The 23,707-nt window shown below is 38.4% G+C and overlaps 2 protein-coding genes across 11 annotated transcripts in view; both read right to left on the bottom strand.

Moving 5' to 3' along the window:
- MYO5C (myosin VC) overlaps positions 1–6,660 on the bottom strand; it is a 36,186-nt gene extending 29,526 nt beyond the window's left edge. Inside the window, exons 1-6 of the mRNA XM_074879988.1 lie at positions 6,634–6,660; positions 3,138–3,248; positions 2,485–2,650; positions 2,068–2,212; positions 1,501–1,657; positions 824–967 (exon numbers count right to left, since the gene is read on the bottom strand). Of these exons, the coding sequence (XP_074736089.1) occupies positions 824–967; positions 1,501–1,657; positions 2,068–2,212; positions 2,485–2,650; positions 3,138–3,248; positions 6,634–6,660 (750 nt within the window). The remainder of the gene's footprint in view (positions 1–823; positions 968–1,500; positions 1,658–2,067; positions 2,213–2,484; positions 2,651–3,137; positions 3,249–6,633) is intronic.
- A 1,016-nt stretch (positions 6,661–7,676) lies between these two features.
- MYO5A (myosin VA) overlaps positions 7,677–23,707 on the bottom strand; it is a 101,407-nt gene continuing 85,376 nt past the window's right edge. For 6 of the 10 annotated variants that reach the window (XM_074879996.1, XM_074879992.1, XM_074879995.1 and 3 more), the window contains 10 exons: positions 22,521–22,595; positions 20,455–20,548; positions 18,108–18,254; positions 17,569–17,723; positions 16,277–16,366; positions 15,445–15,595; positions 14,344–14,626; positions 13,320–13,494; positions 11,893–11,973; positions 7,677–11,018 (listed from right to left, as the gene is read on the bottom strand). In XM_074879996.1, the coding sequence (XP_074736097.1) occupies positions 10,866–11,018; positions 11,893–11,973; positions 13,320–13,494; positions 14,344–14,626; positions 15,445–15,595; positions 16,277–16,366; positions 17,569–17,723; positions 18,108–18,254; positions 20,455–20,548; positions 22,521–22,595 (1,404 nt within the window). In that variant the 3' untranslated portion in view covers positions 7,677–10,865. The remainder of the gene's footprint in view (positions 11,019–11,892; positions 11,974–13,319; positions 13,495–14,343; positions 14,627–15,444; positions 15,596–16,276; positions 16,367–17,568; positions 17,724–18,107; positions 18,255–20,454; positions 20,549–22,520; positions 22,596–23,707) is intronic. The other 4 variants (XM_074879998.1, XM_074879994.1, XM_074879997.1 and 1 more) reach the window with 1 other exon arrangement.

The following is a 23,707-nucleotide window of genomic DNA, read 5'->3' on the forward strand; positions in this document are numbered from 1 at the left end:
TACTTGAAGGCTAAATTCTGCTGCAACATAGTTTAGCAAAGAAATTGCCCAATATAAAATGGCACATCTTAAGACTTCAACAAGAGCTTTGAAAGTGATAAATTCAAGTCTACTTTATTTCCATTACTGATATGCTGAGTTCTTTCCCCAAGGCTGTTACTTTAATAATTTCTTCAGCTTGAACAACCATCTACTGATAAGAACTGACAAATACTGTAATGAACGACTGTGTAGCAGTGCCAGCTGAAACACTGCCCTGTGGTAACTCAGAAAACTATCTATTTCCAAACCATCCTTCAGGCAGCAGATATACAGAAGTATTTTTCATGGTACTTAGAAAGTTAAAAATACTACTATAAAGGAAAACTTTGTGAAAACAGTTTTATAAAATTAAAGGCTTTCTTTAGTAGATTGTCACATTTATGTTCTGACACTGTAATGAATCATATGCAGTAAGCCCCAGCCTTACCAATTTTGAGCCAGTTTTTAACCAAGACTCTCTCTGCCCTATATACACTGTTCCTTTCCAGATACAATTGGCACATGTTACTATTGTGACTGAAAGTCACAGATTTCTCAAATACTTCTTGCAATTATCTCAGGGAATTGTCCCCAAGATATATCACCCACTTAACATAAGGAAGAACATGGAACAAATTAGTTTCTTACTATAAATGAGATTAGCTCCTATTAAAAAAGAAATCAAATGCTGATTAGACATACTATTCAGAACTTCACATAACATTTTCTACATGAAACTAGTAAAGGACAGTACATTAGTAGCTATACTGACATTGACTGTTTTTAACTTTATTTTACCCACCTGAAAGACAACTCTGGATTTCTCAAGCAGGTATGTTCTCATGTTAGCTCCAATGATTTGGTAACTCTGATCAAAACTGATTTCAGTGTATTTTCCAAATCGACTGCTATTATCATTCCGTGTGGTTTTTGCATTGCCGACAGCCTATAAAAATTCGAACCTTTTAGAACTTGTTTTACTTGCATCTTTCATAAGAATAATGTTGTCAAAACTGACTCAACTACAAGTTCCTAAAATCAAAGGTGCTCAAGGATCAATCTCAGCATTGAGCTGTGAGATTTGAAGATAAGCCTCAAGTCAAACAGTATAACACTACATAAACTGAAAGTACATTTTCCCAACATAAGGAAGTTTAACCAGTTTCTATTTCAATTAATACGAACAAACAACTTGTTCAATATGGTTTTCTCATCATCTAATTAACATGATGTGGTCAGATAAAACTCTGGAAGCAAACTAGTGCCTCCAAAGGGCCATTGGTAAATTAGGCAGAACTGGGTGTTCCTGAAGCTCGACTACCTCTTTCCATCAGTAACATTCAGATGTTAAACTTCTAATTTAGATATTCAACTCAGGCAGCTAAAACATCCCTAGAGATTTCAAAGAAAGATTCCCAGCAGCTCTCAGAATTCTCTCCTTGACGAGTACAGACTTGGCAGATACTCTCTGAAACTTACCTCAGTTATTGGATTGGATGCCAGTACTTTATCTTCCACATGTGCATTGCTGCTTGACTTACTCACAGTGGCAAAGTATCTCATAGTGTATCTTGCAGACACAGTCTTTCCAGCTCCTGATTCTCCACTGACTATAATAGACTGATTTTTGTTATTTCTAAAACCAAATAATCAAGACAGTTTAAATCAGACATGTCTAAAATGCACATATAAATGTAAGAGTTATATATATGAAACAAACGTATGAAAACACAGCTGTGGTCAACTGTCATATCAGTTCCATCTTTCGTCCATTCTTCTCTTACTCCTCTTCAGCTTAACCCCTAGACTGATGTCATTGCTATTCACTCAGCTAAGACAGTTTTTTGCCCCTCATCAAGAATGAAAACATTTATGAGTTCTAGAAATTTCTCAGCTGGTTAAAGAATTACTCCTGCTCTAGTTAAGCTACCCATTCAAAGGTATTCTTAACAGCCAGTGGCTGTTAAGTTACAGTTAAATTACAATTAACACTGACTGCCCCTAGACTTCAAGAGTTATTTATGGACATTAAACAACATACTGAACCTTGCCATTTGCTTGTATGCTTCTTCTGCCACAGCAAATATATGTGGATCCATGTCCCCCATGTTTTGCCCACTATATGCATGGATAATAGCATCTCCATATATTGGCAACTGTTTATAGGGGTTTATTGCAACCAAAATTATTCCTGCAACCGAATGTACAAAACAGAAATGAAACATAGGTTAGTTCAATGATAATGCCAGTTTCTGGCAACAACAGTTAAACTGATACAATTGCAGTATTTTCTAAACGAGGTAGGAGATCCTGATCAACAAACAAGTCTACACTCATCCAAAAATGAGTTCACTTGAGTGAGTTAAAATACACTTGAGGAAAACATTATGCACATCATATTGCAAACTAACCCAAGATTTATTTAAGATTTTTTTTTTATATTTTGCATTTTAATTGGCTTACCACTATAGGTGTAGATAAGCTTAGACTCCACAAAACGAACTTTAAGATTGTGTAGAACAGCTGGTTCATGGAGATAACTAAGTGCAGTGAGATCATTTTCACCAACAAGTATGTCAGGATTTCGTAGGGGTGGCAAAGCAGCTGGATCAACAGGGTAATTCAGTTCCTGTCAACAAAAATGACTTGAAATATCATAAAATGCATTATGTTTGCAACAAATTGATCTTCTACCTTTACACAGAGTTACAGGGTTGATGGAGCTCTGTCTGATCTTGTATTTCATCAACTCCAGACATCCCACTGAACCTGTGGGACTTGGAGATCATGGAAGTAAGACGGAGGTAACTATGACTGCCTTGCATTTCTGATTTACTTCAACTAAAGATGAGTTTCAGTGCTTGTTTGAAAAGTGAAGCGATCTTCGAGGCATGTGTTCTATACTAATGTTATACACATAGTAGAAATGCACTATTCATATTTTTAGGTAACAGCTGTTTACTGTACAAATTACAGTATGATAAAACTCTGGGCACTGCAGGGTTAGCATAAAAGAAAATACGGACAAGTCATTTAGGTCTCGTAATGGCGAGTCCTATGTTTCTACATAAACATATCTCAGCAAACCCCACAATAATTAAGGCGTTTTTCCTTACAGTTCCATCTTCTAATTGCACATGGAGAAAACGGTCTCCAGCTTTGTAGTTTTTTGTGATTTCTGCAGACTGCCAAACTTCTTCATTATCAGGGATCCAAACCCTATTGTACTACAACAGAAAAACAAGATAATAGTTAGCTTAGCTATTATCATAATACTAGACTAGGACAAAAAAGTAGTTTTCAGATGTCAAGTGCAACCTAAAAGCTGAACTAACTGGATGCCAGGACTTCTTGGGATTATTATTAGCTCTGTACAGCTCGCTGGTTTTTTGTATTTTAGTTATTCTTCATGACAGAAAAAAAAATGAGAGCAGACTCATTAATCTCAGACATGCTTGTTCTGCTCCTGTTTAGTGTAAAGTCTGCAGAACACCAGAGCATGCAGGCAGGGGAACAAGGGCCAGACTGTTGCCAGGCTCTTCAAATCCTCTAACACCGAACAAAGAGAATAAAATACAGTTAAGGCAGAGCCCTGATTTCTATGAATTTCAAATGAGCAAGCACCAGAGAAAGCACCTGGTTTACCAGAATTTAGACAATCACTTCCCTGAATTCAAGTCTAGCATACTGAACTTAGAAAGGATTTTGCCATAGGCACAGATGTACACACAAGAAAGACTCTGCAGTTACCTTTCTTTTAATGGGACTGAAGTGCAACCTCCAAACATCTTCCCCTGTTCTAGGGTGAACTTCAAAGACTACTGGCAGGTTTCTTTCTTTACAAAGAACCAGCTGGCTTAGCTGAGCTCAGTCCCTGTAAGGTACTTCAGTTCTGCCTCAGGAAGAAAACACCTTTCCTAAAAGCACTTATTTCCAATAGAAGCAGATGCACTATAATTTTCTTTCAGGTATTTGAAGAATCGAGACAACAGAATTACCTCGAGCCTCTGAAGCAGAAATGTTTGAATGTAAATTACACCATTAAAACCATCTAGTTCTATTCGGGAGTTAAAATGCTGAAGCATTAGCAACATCTTTAAATGTTCTGCCCTAGAAGCTATAGGAAACAGCATTCCTTAAAAGGACATAACACAGCTGGCAACCTCAGTAAGTCAGGAATTTCTTCACCGATGTGGTGTGTCCTTCTCATCCTGCCAGGGTTTAACAAAGCAGCAGCATCCCTCAAAGTCTCCCTAATGCATCAACCATGCATTAATAGACATAGTTTTTAGTTACACTGAAATCACTTCTGTTCAGGGAGTTGCAGTTTGAGGCAACTTCTGACACATCACCATCTTCCTTAAACCTTGGTGGAAAATATTTTTTATGCCATATAGCGTGTATCTCAGATGGCAATGAAGATAACACTGAAGACTATATTTGGATGTAGGAGAGGACAGGAGGAAGGATAGTGATGTCAGAAAAAAAAACCCTGAATACTGCCAGTACATGTTAGTGCCGAGTTTTTTATGGGCCATCTCTCCTCTAATTTGTGATAAAGTAACACCAGAGAGCACAGAACCATTCCATGTCTCCTTGCACAAGCAACCATGCCAAATAAGCTTCTTCCAGCATCCTTCTGCTTTCATAGCCAGAACTCTTCATTTAATTCCCCTACCCTAGTTATATTCACAGTCAGTTTAAACCAACTGTATTTAAATAAACCCATGAGAACTGCTATAGCTGCTTACTTGAAAAATTAACATTACTCATGGATTTCATGAAGTGTTAGCATACCCACTGATACCTTGGAGACTCATATACCTTTCATTTTGGCATTGCAACTGTTGCTTTTGGCACAAATGGCTTTTTACCTCTCTAATTTGGAGGAAGCCCTGGAAGCTCCAGCAGATGCTCAGAATATGAGGGTCTCCGCCCCAAGAACCCCACTGAACACACCACCAATGGTGGGTGCCTACAGAGGTCCATACAACTGCATTGTACCTCAACAGTAGCTTTCTCAACTCTAACCCCCGAGGATCAACACCAAACGATCTAGGGTAAGAGGGACTTTCACAGGGATGTCCTACAAATTAGCTTGGGTTGCTTGGTAACCTCTCCAGTTGAGTTTTCCGTGTCTCTAAGGATGGAGGTTGACCTTTCTGGTCAACCATAAGCCAACCTGGTATGCACATCAGGTGATGAACACTAACCAAAACCTCAGCTGCTTTCAGGACACCTCTTTGCTGATGCCTTCAGCATGATGGCATTTTTGACACAATATCCAAATTCGCAAAGACCTTTTCTAAACAACCACAAACCACTATGATGACAATGTTTTCATCTATTTGATCAAAGGGAGAAAAATCCAGCTTCACATATATGTATTTAGTGGGCAAATGAAAGGCATGGCTCAACTGAATCAGTTTTAACTCTGCTTTTTCCACGTGTATTTAAGTATAAACTGACTTTTGTGTCATTCCTACACTATGTTGATTTTCTGGCTTATAAAAAATATCTATTCACAGCTGTTAAACTGAATTCTTTATTTGCTGTTATTCTACGTGAGTCAAGAATATCACCACCAAATAGCCTCAGGGCACATAGCGTGTTCCCATGTAAGAAAGTGAACTGCACTAGGTCACTGACAAGAAAGGGAGGAAGCAGCATGTGATCGAAGTACTTAAGCCTCTAGAAAAGGTCCCTGCAGTTCCAGGAGCCTCCATCGGCAAATGTACCCAGCCTACCAAAGTTCGCTTTCTCCAAACCCTGCCTTACAAGTAAACAGAAGAGAGTTTGCTCATTTTAGTATCAAGTTACACCCATGCTCCTTCCTCCCCTTCACCTGCCCAACACTATTCCTGATTAAAAAAAACCCATTTGTTCTTTCAGCTGCTTCAAGTGTCGTACCAACACAACAAGTGATAAATATCACTGCAGCACCACAGGAGTTTGTTACGGCAGCTGCTTCTGCGATAGAGGAGATACAGGCTTGTAAAATCACATTGTGTGCATGTTATTTTTGTTATTTGAAGCTAAGCAAACAAACTGTATGTCTCAACACTCTGGTGACTACAGGAAAAGTGAGAAAAATGGTGCAAAAAATACAGCAGCCGCATTAAGGAGGAAGAATCTTTGTTTCAGTGCCAAATTCTGCCAAATATTTGCATAACTAAAAGAGTGAGCACTTTGCGATTAAGCGGCCAGGAAAGTGCTGTTAAAATTGCCTAACCGCTGGGTAGCACATCAGAGCCCTACACCTAAAGACCAAAAGTCTCAAAACCGAAGTATTCTCCCAGGCCGCCCTGGGATTTTAGAGCCGCTCCGACACGCTTTAGCTGTCCGACACAGGTGACACGTTCCCCCCGTCAGGTCCAACCCAAGTGGCTCAACATGTTAACGCACCGCCACCGCCACCCCAGACAGCACCAGCACGCTCCGCTGAGCCTGGCATTACTGGCCCGGCCTGGTCACCCCTTCCCTTCCCCTCGCCCTCGCGGGGCGGCCGTCGCCCCTCAGCGGGCGCGGGAAAAGGCGCCCCCGCTTCCCCTCGGGCGCCGCCCCCGCCATGGCGGGCCGGTGCCCCTCAGGGCCGCTCCCCGCCCCGCTCACCTGGGTGTAGAGCTCGGCCAGCGCCATGGGGGCAGAGCAGCCGCCGCCCCGGGCCGCCCGCGGGGAGAGACGTGGTGCGGCGAGTTCCGCAGGGGACAGGTGGCCGCGCCCGCCCCCGGCCGCCGCCCCCCGAGGCGTGGGGAAGCGGCGCGGCCCGGCCCGCTCCTGGGCCAGTCCCAGGCGGGCGCGGCCCTGCCCCGCGCGGGAGGAAGGCGGGTCCCCGCCATAGGCACGGCTGAGGCGCTCGGCTCGCCTCGGTGACCCGCAGCACCGGGGTAAAGCATTCCTAACCGTGTGGGGCTTTTTCTACGGACAGCTTGCACGCTAGCTCCTAATTTTGACAGGTATATTAGTAGAGGTGAGTAGTAGTCCCAGTGACGATGTTGGCAGAGCTGGCATCTTGGATAGATCGTCAGCGATCAGGAATAATGGCCACTCGAGCTGCCAGCAGCATCGTGAGGGAAGCCATTCCTGCCCGAGTAGGGAAAACCAACAGCAACATGAATCACCTTCCTATAAAACACCATGAAGAACTTTCTCTAACAAACTTAGATAAAAAACTCAGAATGCATTTAGTAAGCTTAGGGCACTAACAGGTATTATATTTAACTATCCTCTCTTGAGGAAGAAGATTTGAAAAAACAGTCCCAGGTTTTGGCAGGTGGATATATGCCAGAGGCCCACTAGCCCTCCCTGCCTGCCTGGCACCAAAGAGCTTTCATGGCACAGAAGACAATTTTTTAGCAAAGTACAAATCTTAATTCTTATTTCAGTAACCATTAATACTTGGTGACAAAAATATCGTAACAGAAGTGGGTTATGTCGAACAAAGTTTTTTCAAATACGCACTGCAGTTTATGGCACAGTCCGGGTATCCGGGTGTGTATTTATACAATCCTGAGATTTTAACCAACTCCCTTGGCAGTCAACACTAAGTCTGCCATGAAGGCAGAGGGAACCTGTGTGATCGTCTGGGGACTATGCCAGCACACAGCTTATGAACAACCAACCAACCAAACAAGCAAACAAATCCAAAGCAAATCTTACAGTTGTATTTTTATTTGGACATTTTCCAGTGATAGCTATTAGGCTACAGTTTTTATGATGCATACATTTACTAAGTACAACATCAGACACTACAACATATCAGAGCTCAGGTCATTCTGACAATGTTTTGGTTTTCATCTATGTACTGTAGTGGCATTGAGTGAAAACCTGTGTTTAAAGGCTTTTATTTATCACATGAAGTATCAGCATCTTAAAAAAACCAAGTGTTTACGCATAGTTTTTGTACGGTATTTGAAATGTGTTCAGATTAAATCACAAATTACACAGACCTTCATATTGCAAATGCTGGTGTTTCCAAGTTGGGAACAAATGTTATTTGATATCAACCCACTTTTCAACATTGAAGTTGATCCTATTTTTTTCCTGTGATTGATAGATTAATCACATTTAACGGACTTAAGTAGTTTCATGTTCCATCCCAGATTGAAGTCTGAGAATCAATTTTTCAAAATTTGGATAGAAGACTGTGTCCTAAACATCAGAATAAAATGATCACTGGAATAAAAATACACCAAACTGAATGAGGTAATTATTGTGCAAAATCTCTAGAATAACTGTATATAATTCTAAGGGGTCATTGACAAATATTTTTCCAGCATTGGATAAAATCTATCATAGCAATAGATAATAAATTAAAATATAAAAGATATGTCCACATTAAAAGAGCATAACAATGATTCAAAGGAAAAAAAACGTTGTTAAAATAATTCTGCATTATATTCCATGGTTAAAGAGATATTAGTCCTAAGGTGAAAGATATATTATACACTGACACTAAAATTTTACTTCTGAAAAGTGCATGTAAAATACTGCCATGTAAAATGTTAGATGAATTACCAATTACACATCTATTCCAACTTAAAAATATTTTCCTTTAAAACATGTCAAGCAGCATATACTTTTAATGTGATATAAAAGTAATACCAGTCAAACCACTGAGTTTAAGGATAATACCTATAAATTACTAAACACTACTTTTTTAAAGAAACAAGATACAATAAGGCTTTTTACAGGTAAACAAACTTAAAAAATAAACAAAAATATATTTAGGCGTACATTTTAATACACTAATGCTTAAGTAGTGGATACGTTTCCTGATCTACAGTATGAACATACTGTAATGCCAATTGTTTGTTTTTTCAATAGGAGAAAAAAATTTGTAGGTCAGCATGTTCTCACGTATTTTCTTTCCTAACCTCATTACTGGATGTGAAGGCTTTCCTATTACATTCTCACCAGTACAGTACTCCGACAGTCTGAAAACTACATTATACCTTATATGGAGCCACTTAACAGCAGCCGTAGTTCCAGAAATCAAGTAACATTTGAAAAAAGAGTGTTTGGTATACCATGCACAGGAAAATAAATCATTTAGCAAAGATCATTCAAAAGATTTATGCAATGCAGTATTAGTTCTTGGAAGTACTGGCATGATCCATCAAACATAACATGGGGCATTTGAAAATAAGACTACGTGAGTATCTTAAAATGATACTGACAAAGTTTAGGTTGTCTTTACTACCAGTTTTAGCCACCATACGAACAGCATGTCCACATCTCAAGTAAAACATAACTGAAAGGTTTCAGTCTGCTTAACAGAAATTTTTTTTTCCGTGAGTTCGCAGGCAAACAGATTAGTACCAAATAGTCTAGTAGTGTACCTCTAGATTATTTCTCAATATTTTAAAAGAAATTAATGTTAAGTTGCTAATTATTATAGTACATAAAAAATATTGCACAATGCAATTGAGCAATGTGTGTGGCTTTTTTTTTACATGTATATTTGAGCCATATACCACAAACTACCTGTTTTAAAGTTCAGAATTGGAACCTTAAGCAAGGCTTCTGCACTTACGTTGCACATTGGTGAAATGTGAATTCTATATAGCAGATCCAAGATGTGCGAGACAGAAAAATATTTCCAGTAAGATGTGCAGTATCCAGAATAACTCAGTTTCTCGTTATGCACTCTGGATCTCCAACCATTAAATCAGCATGAATCATAGTCAAATGACAGCATCATAGTCAAAACCTACTTAACATTCTTGTTAGTCAACTTTCAAGGAATGAGAGCCTTGGGCTACTGCAGAAATTTTTTATTAAAGTTCTTCCTCTCAAATCCCAGTATGAAAGAATACTTTTTTTCTTTTTTTTAAAGTGGCAACAAACCAAAAGAGATTATACTCAATATACACACTGTCATCTCTGCGGTCTACAAACAAAGAAGAACATTAGACAGACTACAAAATCTAAATAAATACTAAAATCATTATTGACTTCTGATCATTTGCTTCAAGATTCTGTATTTTTAGCTAACTACTTTTAAAAATAACTAAACATGTAATTTCCAGTGTGCTACTTGTGCTTAGTTACCATTTTCCTCTACAGGTGTTATTCAATACCATTTGCGAAAATCCAGTTAAAATAACAGACTGCAACAGACTGTAAATAAGGTTGACAACAAAAAAAGAAATATCTTATTTTTAGTGCTTAGTATGATACTGTCATACATTTAAAAGAACACAATATGCAGCAGCGATTTCGTATGCATGGTAAACCACAATACTAACAAATGAACACCTAAGTTAGAGCATATAGTGAGCTGTAAGACTTATCACTAGAATTTATGTCAAACTGACATAAATAAGTGGTTTAAGAAATCATTTTATATATTGCCAGCTTCTCCATTCCAGTTTTTACAAGTTAAATGTAACAGGCTCCCGAGTGACACTGTATTCTACTACAAAATGCCTTACTTTCAAGTCTTCCATGTTCAGGACTGTGACTGTCCCTGTTGGTCCCTGCCTATGAGAAGATTACATACGGAGTTTAGTTTACACTATTTAAATATGTTACTAAAGATCTAAAAATGTCTCTAGACAGCTGAAGACACAAATTTTTGCCCCAGCCCAATTTCCATATTCTGGAAACGTACGAATCAGTGATGTCCTCATAAATGCAATGACTGAACACAAATGCACATCTTGCTATTAGCCTTCAATCTGTGGTGCTGTTACGTAGTTTTCCAGCTACTTTTACTACAGATCTGGGCATATATAGACTGTTTGTTCAGAAAATGTGTTTTCAGTGGCTCACTATGTTTTAATGGGTAAAGATATCAGGCAACTGATTCTCCATCTAACACTGATGGTACATCCTTGGGATCAGACACGTGATATGAAGCCCAGGCCCAAGCTGGCTGGGATCTGAATGGTTTCTAATGCCAGAGAGGATGGATTAAATGGAAAAGTAACAGGAAAGATGTGTTTAGCATCCATGAGCAACTGAGGAGAGTCCTTCCTGTCTCGCAGACGCATCTGCAAAGAGAAGAAAGTCATTACATTAGCACTTAGCTACTTCATTGATAATAATCATCTTGCAAAGAGGTAGCATTTCACCTGTGCTTACAGAAACATGTCTATGTGCAGACACACTATGCTAACTTGACCTGACACATTTGCTACAATTGTGCCATTAACCTGTTGTTACTTTCATCATTTTTGGTTCTGCGTATCTTCCCCTTAGAATGCAATCTGAAGATATTTGGATTCCCTGCAAAAGGAAGAATTTGCCAACTATTTGGTAACTGCATCTTTTCAGTAAGTGGAATTACAGTTTTATCCCAGTTCTACCTTCCTGATCTCCCTTATCCTGCTAGTAATGTCATTCGATTTCTAATAGACCAGAAAGATCATCTTTGTTTCTTTTATTTTGCTCTACTGGCTGCTTTTCTTTGGAGTTTTCAAATCGTTTCATTTTCATCATTGTATATAAAACTTGAAGGGCTAAATGAAGAACTTCATTATGAACAGAGGCCTCAGTTTTCAAAGCAGTTGGAACCTCTCATGCAGACACAGATCTGATAAAAGTAAATTTGCATATATAAATGTTACCACTTGAAAAGCTGGCATACAAGTGTGTTCACATAAACAAAGAGGTATAAGCAAAAACCTCTCACCTTCCAAAAAACTCATACATAATGACAAGGAAACTAACATTTCATGCAAGTCTGGAGGCAGTAAATTATGGTTGCTTAAAATTTTAAGGCTAACATCACCTTTTCAACATAGCTAAAAAGCCTAGTTTACACTTCAGATTCCTGAATGTATTTCAGGACACAAGCTATTTTGGGTCATCTGAGGGTTTCTTAGAAATAGTCAAATGATTTTTGATGAAAAGATATAGCCATACCTGTATTGTACGTATAAATGATACCAAGACTCTCTCTTCAAACTCATTAACTGGAGTATACAAATTCAGAACTTTTACAATCTGTGAAGAAGAACAACCATTTTTAGGTTCATTTCACTGATGAATCAACAGATGCATCCATGGTCACTAATAATATACTTTTAAAATTAGCTATTTTAAAAAGAAAATTCTTTACAAGTATTTTGGGTTTTTTTGCTTTATTGGTTCACACAGAATTCCATCACCTGCTTAATGCTACATTATACGACTGTCTCCTTCAGCACATGTGTTCTTTGGAGGTAGAAACTCTGTATTTCTACATGTGTGTGGAAAATACTAAACTATGGAAAAAATCAGATGATAAGTAACTGATTGTGTTCCTACACCCCCTGGAAACCTGTATTTCTCACCCTAATTTTGACCCTATAATTATGACCTTCTGTGACTTCCACTCAAGAGAGTCTTATGACTTCACTGTTTTTCAAGAGCATGAGCTATTTCTCTAAAAACAGGGATAAAACCACCAAAGAAAAGAACTGCATCACAAAGACTTTAAATAATAATATGGGTTCAACTTGTAAAACCTATAAAAAAATATCTTTTTTACATGAGTCTCTTTTTTAACAAAACAACACTTTTTGACAAAGTTCCACTTGAAGCACGTGGAATTCTAACTTCTTATTTCAGTACAAAACTAACAGATCTTCCAGTGATGTGAATTACTAAATCAAAACAGCTGTATCAATGCAAGCACTAATGCTGACACCATGGTGAAAGAAATGGAGAAATTTCTTCCTTTTCCTGTTGGGAATTTTCAGTAATCATGAAAGATGCTTGGATCCATTTATTCCTGTACAAGCTCTATGCAAATATAGCATGGTTAAAAAAAAGTGCAACCTACCTGTACAAAATCTAAGCTTTCATAAATACAAGTCTTCAGCTGTTTACTGAGATACACTTGGTTCAACCTTTTGAGGCTGATGGGTACAGTAACTTAACACTTTTGTTCGCAGACCCTGAGAGAACAGCTCTGTGTATTGTCCATTAACTTAATTGGATACTAACTGATGGCAGAAAGATAATTTCCTAGTATCCTAGGCAGAGCTGTCTGGAGTACAGCGACGTCTTTGAATGAAGAGTTTTCTCTAAGGATTTTCACAAACTGAGAGACTATGTATAGTGCTACACACTGCACAATCACTTGAGCTTCCTCTCATTTGTTCAAAATTTATCTTGAACCTCAAAAAGGTCTAGTCTAACTTAGTCCCTCTAGTCCAACTTAATCTGTTTTAGTTGTCCTAATGCACAATGAAGTAAGAAATCTTCAGTCCATGTGTGACAGCAGTGCAGGCAGGCATAGCACTCACCAACAAGAGCACAGAAGTGCTCAAAAGTGACAGCAGAACAGACAGCTCCAGTTTGCTTACCTGGGCAGTAGTCAGTGCATTGCACATTGAACAAATGGCTTCTGCATCTTCATCTGTTTTCTTTTTTACTTGCAACAACTGTGCAGCCTGGATGAGGGGTTCCAGTGTTTCTTTAGCCCCACTATTCATCAAATTTTTATCACGTAGCCATTCTTCCAGTTGACTCACATTGTATCTGTACAAAGAGGTAGGAGTATCGAGACATTAACGCTTGAGTATGGCTAAATCAAAAGCACGTGCAATTTCTCTTTCCCAGTGTTTCTTCTTTGTCCTTAACATCGCTTTCCTTCACACTTGTGATTGTGTCTTCATACTGTTTCCTTCTGATTAAGGCAGGAAATTTTTAGTTTCAAACCAGTTAGAAACCATGGCCAAAGACTTCCACTAACTAGCTTTTCCCATTTGTTTCCGTTCCTATTAATTTCAGGCATGTGACAAGAGGAAAAGCAAATGAGATTTTGTCTGTGCAAATGTGCACTGAGGCTTTTCAAGGTTACTTGAGGGATTGTAATGCCTTGGCTAAATCTCCTGGCATATGCCAGTAGAATGCACTGAACACCTGATACCAAATGCAGGAACAGAGTAAGATGGCTTTACCGCAGGATGCAGCAAACTACAGTGTGGTTGAACACAGCATGTATCCACTGAGCAACTAGCACCCAAAGAATGCAGCAAGCATATTTGCTATTCTTCTCTAAAAGCTAAAAAAAAAAAACCAAACTATCAACATTTTACCTACAGTTCTGATTCCTACTTGATGATGAAATAATTTTGTTTTGCGTCTACCAAAGCAAAACAAAAAAAATTTCCTTGAGCGCTAGGTAAGGATTTGGCCTCAGTTAACCAAGCTTTTTTTAACTGAACCTCAAAAAAATCAGTCTAACAGTATCTGCAACTGTTGGTGTGGAAAAATAAATTTTCAAAATGTATCTGCTATTCCATCAAAGTTATGTTCAGCAGCATCAAGAGTTCACTAAGATTTCCAGCAGCACATTCAAGAAAAGTATAACATGAGCTCTCCCACCTTATCTGCATTCCTTTGCTCCACGAGCACATGTCCTTGCGCAGGAGAAGATTATTAAGTGTTACAGCCCCAATGATGTAGAACATCTGCTTGACAACCTGTTTGATCAGCTCTGGATCCATTCCGTGCTGGCACATCACTGAATGGAAAGAGTTCAGCTGCCGAATAATGGAGTCCAAAGTGTAGGTTCCTTCATCAGCAATGCTGGATGTTCTCTTCCGCAGCCCTGTTGGTTTCACCCCTGAGACACCCTGGATAGTCTCATGCTCCAGCATTCCTGAAACTGTATTTGATCGACAACATTATTATGATGACTGAAAATTACCAATATGCAAGCATACTGTGCCAGACAGCAAAACTTAGTATTTACACAGAAAGAGCAAGCTAGGCTTTCTGCTAGCCACACTACCATGATTTCCAGCAATTCTGTGTCCCACTATGTTCTGCAAAATCTAAGCTTCCAGGGTTTTTAAAAAAATTCCATCGGGTTTGAAAGGAAGGTCTAACTAGCTCAGCAAAATACTTTTTCCCTCACATGGTCATATGAGCAGCAGAATCAGCAAACCAAAAGCTGTTCCATTCTTCTAAACATTGTGGCTGGAAAGCATAATGAAAATTTCTGTGAGAGGACTGTCTGACAAGAAAAATGAAAAGTACTTTCAATGAAAAAAACTCTCTGAATGTAAGCTTCATCACTGCTAGCTATTTCACTGCTAACAACCAACCATTTTTCTCCATATTCATTTTAATTATGAGTTCTCATGTAAAAAGTCTAATTTTTCCATGCGATATTTCCCAACAGACAGGGCAACAAATGTCAGACTGTCCTAACAGTGTCTTCCTGTAAATGCATGATTTACGACAAGCATGAATAAGGTACATCGATTTATTGTCACTGCCAGAGGAACCAGCCACAGTTTACTTTTTCCTTTAATCCAACCTGTCCAGTGTAGTCCTTGTCATCTATAAACAGAATACCACAAGAACTATTAACGAAACTCTACTGGTTGGGAGGAAATACAAGATACAGTATATTACCACCATCACAATTTTCCTTTTGGTACTATGGTGTGAAGTTTAAAGAATTCAACTTTGTCTTACCAATCATTGGTTGCAGAATGTTTTCCAACACTCGGACAAGTTGTTGGTAGATCTGAATAGCCAGGTCACTCAGTACTTGTCTGTATTCAGCTAAATCAAAATTAGTGAGGCAGTGTTCATTCTGACGAGGTGTATTATGCTTCATAAACCCCTGAATTCATAAAATAACAGAAAAAATGCTTAAATGGAATACAAAATATTACACAAAACCAGTATTGATATTTTTTCATGTAACTGACTAATACTTTCAAAATAACAGTCACAGCTCCTCAAAACTTTAATTTATAAGTTCTTCTGATTGAGGTTAATGCTACGATTTGTTTTTCAGTTGTGACTTGTGCCACTTCCTTGACTTGCAAATCCAAGTATCTGACACAGGAACAAACTCTGCCAACGTTCTGGCAGGTAAGACCCTTTCCTCCCACTCCAGCATGGGCATTCTCACCTAGCCATTTATAGCCACGATCCCAGTTAAGTATGAAGAAGAAATTAGGCATGCCACAGGCTCAAAACATAAATTGGTCTGCCATACTGTGGCTAAAGGGCTTAATACAGCCTTTTTCATAGGAAGTGCAGTGAATCATTATAAGCAACATAATGGTCACAGCCAGATTCTTCTACTTAATCTGAGCTTGGGGGCCTGCAATAAAGAGAAACTGGTTCAAATCTTATCTCCTCGTGCTTCCCACTGATGTCATCACCATCATTCCAAAAAGGGTCGCTGTTTTAAGAGACTTTGACTAGACTTTGAGATATTCCAGGAATTTCTTAAAGAGTAGTGCTCACAATAGTATTGTAGAGCAAACGAAACCAGAGTAAGAGCAGTGCTTACCTCTTCTCCACTATATTGCTTCAAACAGTGCAAAAATCGGCAGGTGTTAGACAGCCAGAAGGACACTGTTTCGAAGTCATCGCCTCTTTTCTGAAGATAAAACAAACACATTTCAACAAAGACTGGTAGGAGGAATTAAATAATAAAATGTTAGATAAACAAACACTTGAAATCTACTTTCTGGTAGCTATTCAGATTCTGATGTTTTGCAGAACTTTGTGTATTCAGTAACATATTAGAAAAGCAAGGTTTTTGACAAAATACCATTAAACACCCTCCCTGTTTTCTGTAACGTTTTTCAAAAACTCTCAAAATACGATTTCCTCCACAGATACGATCCTTCTATGTTTTACAAACTTATCCTAACTGCTCTGTGCAGAAATCACAGGGCAACGTGACTGCATTCCCCAAGCACTCATTCTGTGGCAGTGACTCTTGCGAAGAGCCCAACATGGAGAATGGGAATGATGCAGAGCCAGCAGGAGGAGCAGAGAACAATTCAGTTTGCATGAATGTCACTTACATCATAACCATTTTGGCAGCCTGAGATGGAAAACATAAAACAAAAAGTCCACATTGCCAAAGAACACAGAATCTACTATAAGCTGAGTAATTAAAATTTCTAGAGCTCTGTAGCATGCACTTCATTCACTTAAATATGTCCAAAAGTTTCTATGAATATCTAAGCTCCTACATGATTGTTTGCAAAACATTATTTCAAAACAAGTAGCTTAGTTAAATGCTTGGGTTTTGAGCACATCTGCTTTATTTAAAAACTATAAAACTCCATGAAGCATAATGCATGTTTAAGTCTTAGCATTGCTTTCTAGATACCCTTGGAGTAAACTCCTAGCCAACTCATTGAGAAGACTTCAGGCAGTAACATATTATCATCAGTGTAATCTGTAGGTGAAGCAAATGAGGAAATCTGTGAACCAAAACTGCAAATGAAACATTTCAGTTAAATGTTCTGGATTACAAAGCCTCACTATGCAAACTTTGACTGCACCCAAAGCTTTACAGGCATAGCTTCAGAGGAGGAAGTCCATTCAAAATAAAAAGAAGGTAGATCTCTTTCCACTAATTCAAACCATCTGTGGTATTATGTGGATAAAATACTATCACTATAATTTGCTGCTTGTTAACAACTTCTTGTAACTTCGGTGGGAGGACTTTACTGATGAGAAAAATCCAGAGGCAATTCACTGAAAGTCTTTTCCTCACTCCTCTAACATAAAAATCAAAAGCAAATTTTGAATTAATGTTTTCCTAAACCAAGCAGACTAACTAACCTTCAACACTTTTTTGATGCCATTGATAGTGGAAGTCAACAACGACCGCACTTTTTGGTCATCATTAAGGTAATCCGCGTGACGTACACACATGAACAAAATATATGCTGGTAGTCCTGGAATGAGGTTGACAGCTACCCCACGTGGTTTCAGCTCTTGGGAAAAACAAACATACATTGTTTTGTTAAGTATAAAGCCATTGGAAGGTGGTATATGTGGTAATTGCAACCTCCCCAGTTAACTGTACATACATATCTATATATGGGCAGTGAAAACTAAGAGGAGCCACTTTCTTCGTAAAATATCAGAACAGAATAAAACATAACTGCCTGCTAGAAAACATGCAGACACATTAATATGTATTGTACTCATCAGAAAGGATGATTAGATTACAACAGACATTTAGGAATTTTAGATAAATTGAATGCTGTCAAAACCAAAATAAGCTATTCATTTCATAATGCAAATTCTGTGTTCTTATCATTCATTTTTCAGAGTGTGTTGGAGCAGAGGAGGCTGCAAATGAGAGAGATGCTTACCTAAAATAAGATTCTTGACAAGTTTTTGTTCATCCTCCTTCTTATATTCTAACATGCCTTGGAAGTCCTTTTCTTTCCGTGGAATGTTAACTGGACGAATAGGTTCATCGATGATTTGTCCAGGTGATATGTTCTCCATCTGGCCAACTTCAGAGGGGAAATGAAAAGAAATGATGTAATATAATATTTTCCAGTGAAACCAATACATATCAGAGGAAACTATGACATTTCTAAGGAAGAACTCCAGCATACAGAACTAAGAAATGTTTTTCTTTGGTTCAGGGTGACACTTAGCAACAAAATGCCTATTAACAACAAAATGCCTATTAAACAAGAAGACGAATTTTTGATAGATGAATCTTGGAGTGACATTCTTCCTTTGAAGAAGAATGGAAGTGCATGAATAGCATCCATTAATGAGCACTTACTGCTGATTTCCTGGATTTTATCATATAAAAGCACAACAGCAAAGCCATAGCCATTAATCACTTAATCCCAGATTAATATTGCAAGGGTGACTGTTAATTGTTCTGCAAAATGCCAGTATTTTTCTAGTAGGTTTACCCTGACCAGCAGGGAAGCACCCGCACACCCACACTAGCTCAGTTCCGCCCAGCCCTCCAGTGGGACAGGGAAGAGAATATTGAGAGCAAAAGCGAGAAAACTCGTGGGTAAAGATAAAGACAGTTTAATAGGTGAAGGAAAGAGGTGGGGGGAAACAAAAGCAAAGGCACTCACTCATGCCCCTACCCCAACCCCGGGGGGACTGATGCCCAGCCAGCCTCCAAACAGCAGCCACCTTGTACGCAAAAAGCCCGTCTTCTGGCTCCCGACATTAGGTGGTACGGAACATGGACTATCCCTTTGGCCAGTTCGGGTCAGCTGTCCTGGCTGTGTGCCTTCCCACCCCCTAGCTTACTAACTGAGGGGGCAGAGTGAGAAAAAGAGAAAACCTTGACACTGTGCAAGCTCTGTTCAGCAACAGCCAAAACACCAGTGTGTTACCAACATTGTTTTAGCCACAAACCCAAAACACAGCAACACACGGGCTGCGAGGAAGAAACTTAACTCCATCCCAGCCAGACCTACTACATCTAAGTTAATTAGGTAATAAACACAGCCTAAACTACGTTTTCAGAAACATTTTCCCACTCTATTTTGTGTGACTACTACTGTCATCTTGTCCACAGTAGTAATTAAACAATATTGAGTGAGGTTTTTTAAAAGAACCTTATTAGAGTAACTTTTCAAAAGGATATATAAAATATCTACCTTGTTGCATACAGTGTCTCACAGTATCACATTCAACACCTGCACTCTACTTGATTAGGCTTCACGTTTGTTTTTGAAAAGCAAAACTTGACTTCATCCCATGAAAGCTACATCCTCTTCTCACAACCCTCCTAACTACGTGCAATCTCTACAAACTATTGCACATCCTGCAAGCGTGCTGAATGTGTGCACCCATCAAATTGGATAGAAAATGCAGAAGTCCAAACTGGAGCTCAAGGAGACCTGCCACTAGCTAAAGGATAATATACTCTTGTTAATCCAAGTTTAACTTGATATCACTTCTTTTCAAACACTGAAGACTACAGTCACTAATTTCAGTCTTAGTACTCAATAAAACAACTCATTAGGCAGTGAGCTTGTTTCTGGAAAAAGTAGATGACCATAAAAAGCTTCTGAAAGATTAGGACCAGAATGATTTAAAAACAAATTCATACTTCAACTTTATAACATTATTAATTGCTTTTAGCAATTAAAATAATCTTACTTATGCAGAGACATAATAAGCTCTCAGTCTCGCCAGTCCTAAGATCCTAAGGCATCTCACTCTGATACTCATAAAAATAAGATTAGCTTAGTCCGTATCTCAGCATTCTCATACTCAAGTTTGGCTAGCAGCTCTGAAAGAAAACCTCAAACAGAGAAAGACAGTCTCGGCGTTCTTGGCTCCAGTGATATAGGAATTCACAAAGGAAAACTGGGTAAATTATTTCTGCCTGGTTCATATTTAGTATTGCTTTTGTTTTTACAAAAAGAGATACTGTCTTTGAGTACACAAACAGCCCAGGTAACATTCCTTTATGTTTAAATGGTTTCTGCCTTCAGAGAAACATCAATCTCCTTTTACTCATTGCTTCAAAATACGACAAAGATTCTAAAGGTTTATAAAGGAACACACAGAGCTCCTAGTGCATCTCCTGTTTCTGGAATCAATTACAGAGGCTAATACTACTGAAGACCTCACGCCCTCCAACCACTAAGACAGATGGATATAATGACAATGGGATCACAAAAAGTAAACCAAAATCTTTCTCTTCCTCTCAAAATGTAAAAGTACCTTCAAGTTCACCAATCTTCTTAGCAAATACTTTCAACTGTTTCTTTAACTTGCGAACAGTTTTGTCTTGCTTTTCAAGCTGCTCCATTAGATCCTGTAAATTAAAATGAAAGAAAGATTACGATACGAGAAAGTGCCATCATGTGTGACAGAGACAAAATCAGTGCTGTTAGAATTACAAGGTGGTAAGGAAAGCTGAACTGTGGTGCCATCCTCTGGCTGAGGTTTGCAAGCTGGTACGCTGCCTATAACACAAGCCAAATATCGCAAATATTATTAAGTTATGTGCAGCATGACAAAGGCAAAGCTCTTAGGCAGGTATATTCTGCAGACACTCAGAACTAGGTCAGTTCTTATGGCAGAAGACATTTTGCTGCAAACACATCTCCCTAATGCTTCCTCCCTGCTCTTCCAAATGTCTCATAAAAATAATTTTCTTTATTATTTAACAGCTAGCCTGTACTTCTGCATCATTTATTCTTGCCTTCAGGACTGACTCGTTATTCAGATCTATCCATTTTATAAGACTACAAGAGAGAGAGATCTGCAGAAAGACTGTAACTTGCACTCAAATTTACCAAAATCATCAAACATCCAAACATACAACATTACTTGTAATTCTCTGCCATCTCCCTATCACTTGCTGTCATCACATTTCCTTAGATTGACACTGCGGTCTTACATCTTTTTATTCTGTACCTGAACAACACCTAGCACCTAAAAGTCCTACTCTTGCAAGAAAGCTGTATCCTTCTTTCAAAGGAGCACTCCCCAGAAATCTATCTTTGAATAATTCTGTGACTTATGGTAGTACATTCATGAAATAATCATGTAATTAAAAAAGGGGAAGTCTTTCTAGAGGAAGCAACACCTCAAGCTCAAAAATCCTGAAAGCCATTCCAGGTTAAGGATTTGAAAGCAGCTTAAAAGAAAAATCTCTTTTGTAAGCGTGATTTTTCATGGTACTCATAAGAACATAAGGGACCATGAGCTGCGTGCATTGAAAACATCACCTGGGAAACTACACCTTTCCTAAAAGTTTTGAAAAGTATTGGTGTAGCATTGGCAACAAATTTGAATTAGGCACAGAATTGCTCTCAATCATGTAATAGAGTTCACAGCCTAATGTACTGGAGCAGTAAGATATTAGGTCTGTTGAAAGAACAGAATCAAGGCCATGCTTCATATTCACAGTGTTCAATATGACAACAGAAATCCTGTTAATAACACAATATACTTATCATCAGATATAACAATTTCTACTGAAATTAATTTAAAAAAAATACATGTTAGTCCAACAGAGTGTTTTGAAAGTATCAGTAAAGGGATATGATTTCTAAACAACAAATATGTGAGAAGGAAGAAAGTTCTTTCTACAATTCCTCTAAACAAACTGAACAGATTTCACATCTCATTAAGATTTGGAATCTCATAAATTATATTCTTTAAAGATTACATATAGTGCTATCTCAATATGTTATCTTTAATTATTATGGAAATATAGTATTATTTCCAAAGTTATCCTTCAGACTCTGAATTTTTGAAAAATATTAAAAGGTTATGTATTTCGATTCTGCTAGATTTATTCATTCCAGATTTCAGCACTGTAAAGAGATCTATGAACAAATTCAGGCTAAGACTGGGCTACTCACAACTGCAGGCGTTATTCACCTTCATAAGTATCTGTATGGTCAGGCCTCTATTTTGCTGAACTGAATTTACATGTATCAAAGTTTTGAAGCAAAGAGTGGTTCTGAAAATTGAGCATCTTTTACATCATGTACCTCTTTTTCAGGGCAGTATTAAGTAGTATTCAAAAAGAAACGGCTTTGGTCACAGTGCAAGACTTATATTAGTAACAAAACTGTGAATCAAAAAGAGACACAGATTACACAGAGGACACTAAGACTAACAAAAAAAGCAGTGAGGGAAGTAATTGGCATCGTGAAGCTCTCTGCAGGGGATTTCCTTTAAAGGGGGAAAAGGGAGGCAGCCTGGCTTTCAATTAGTGCTCCAGAAATAGCGAACAAGACAACAAAGAAACAGGATTCATGTGATCTACATACAATCATCCGTTTGTAAAGTGAAATCCGGTACGATTGATACTTCTTGGGATCATCTGCATACAACTCCTCATAAAACTGTAAAAATAGGTACAGGATTGTTTTTCCCCTGCCTTTGAGACGCTGATACTTCAGTAAACACTATATAAATGAAATCAGATTAAAACAAGATCAAGAATCTCTAATTTTTAGGTAGTCTAGTCCTTAGTTGTGGTGCTCACTCCAGCCTCTTCCAGAGAGAAGCTGATGTAGATGAGTTGCAGGACAGCCAGCTCTTTTAAAAATGGGCAGTACTAATACTGTGAAAGCCTGGAATATAACCTTTGTGAGAACCTGGACAGGATGTTTCTTACACTAATCAAGATGGGATTGCAGTGAATACTGCAATTCTACTATCACATCTGGAAAGCCTGTAAATTATTTCCACTCTAAGGCTAGGAGTGGAAAAGAAGCATATTCCTGACTTGGAGTGGACTTGCAATACTCAAACATCAGAAGTGAAATACTAAGGAATGAGTCTATATTTAACAAGTAAAATTACATTCACTGTATTTGAAAATAAAGAGAGCTCCTCTGGGATGTAATTATATGACTGCGTGTTGCCCTGGGAACACAGAATGTGATAAGTAGGTCTCTTGGGGGGGGGAAAAAGGCTAAAAATCATAATATATGACTAAGCAGCAGGAGGGAGCTGTCAGAGATGGAAACATTCGCCATTTACCTTTGTCAGTGGGAGACAGCTGCTGCTGAGGCAAACTTATACTTTGGATCAGTTTTCCAAGATCTGTTCACTGAATTACCTGATGCTTTCCTCAAAACCTTTGGTACTAAGACAAGAGCCCAACAACGATAACTTCTGTGACACACATGAGCAGGAAAGACTACACTGTGGCTTGTTTAGAGGAAGCAATGACACTCAGAGCTAGGATTTTTTTCCCTGAAGTAGCATGGTTCCTTACCAGTAAACAGTGATAAGCCAACAATATTTCAACATGGACCTCTTTGGAAAATTGCCCCAGAATTGAACTAGCCTGCACATGATGAACATACTCCTTTGCACGGAAAGGTAACGAGGTTCACCCAATCTTTTCCTTCATACAAAAATGTCGTGCAGTAAACAAGGAATGCCAATTATTAGTAAAGTGACTTCTAACCAAGTTTCTTTTTCTGGAACTGTTTCTTTCTTCAAA

This window comes from Strix uralensis, chromosome 11 (genome assembly GCF_047716275.1).
Source record: "Strix uralensis isolate ZFMK-TIS-50842 chromosome 11, bStrUra1, whole genome shotgun sequence".
NCBI classification, from domain to species: domain Eukaryota; kingdom Metazoa; phylum Chordata; class Aves; order Strigiformes; family Strigidae; genus Strix; species Strix uralensis.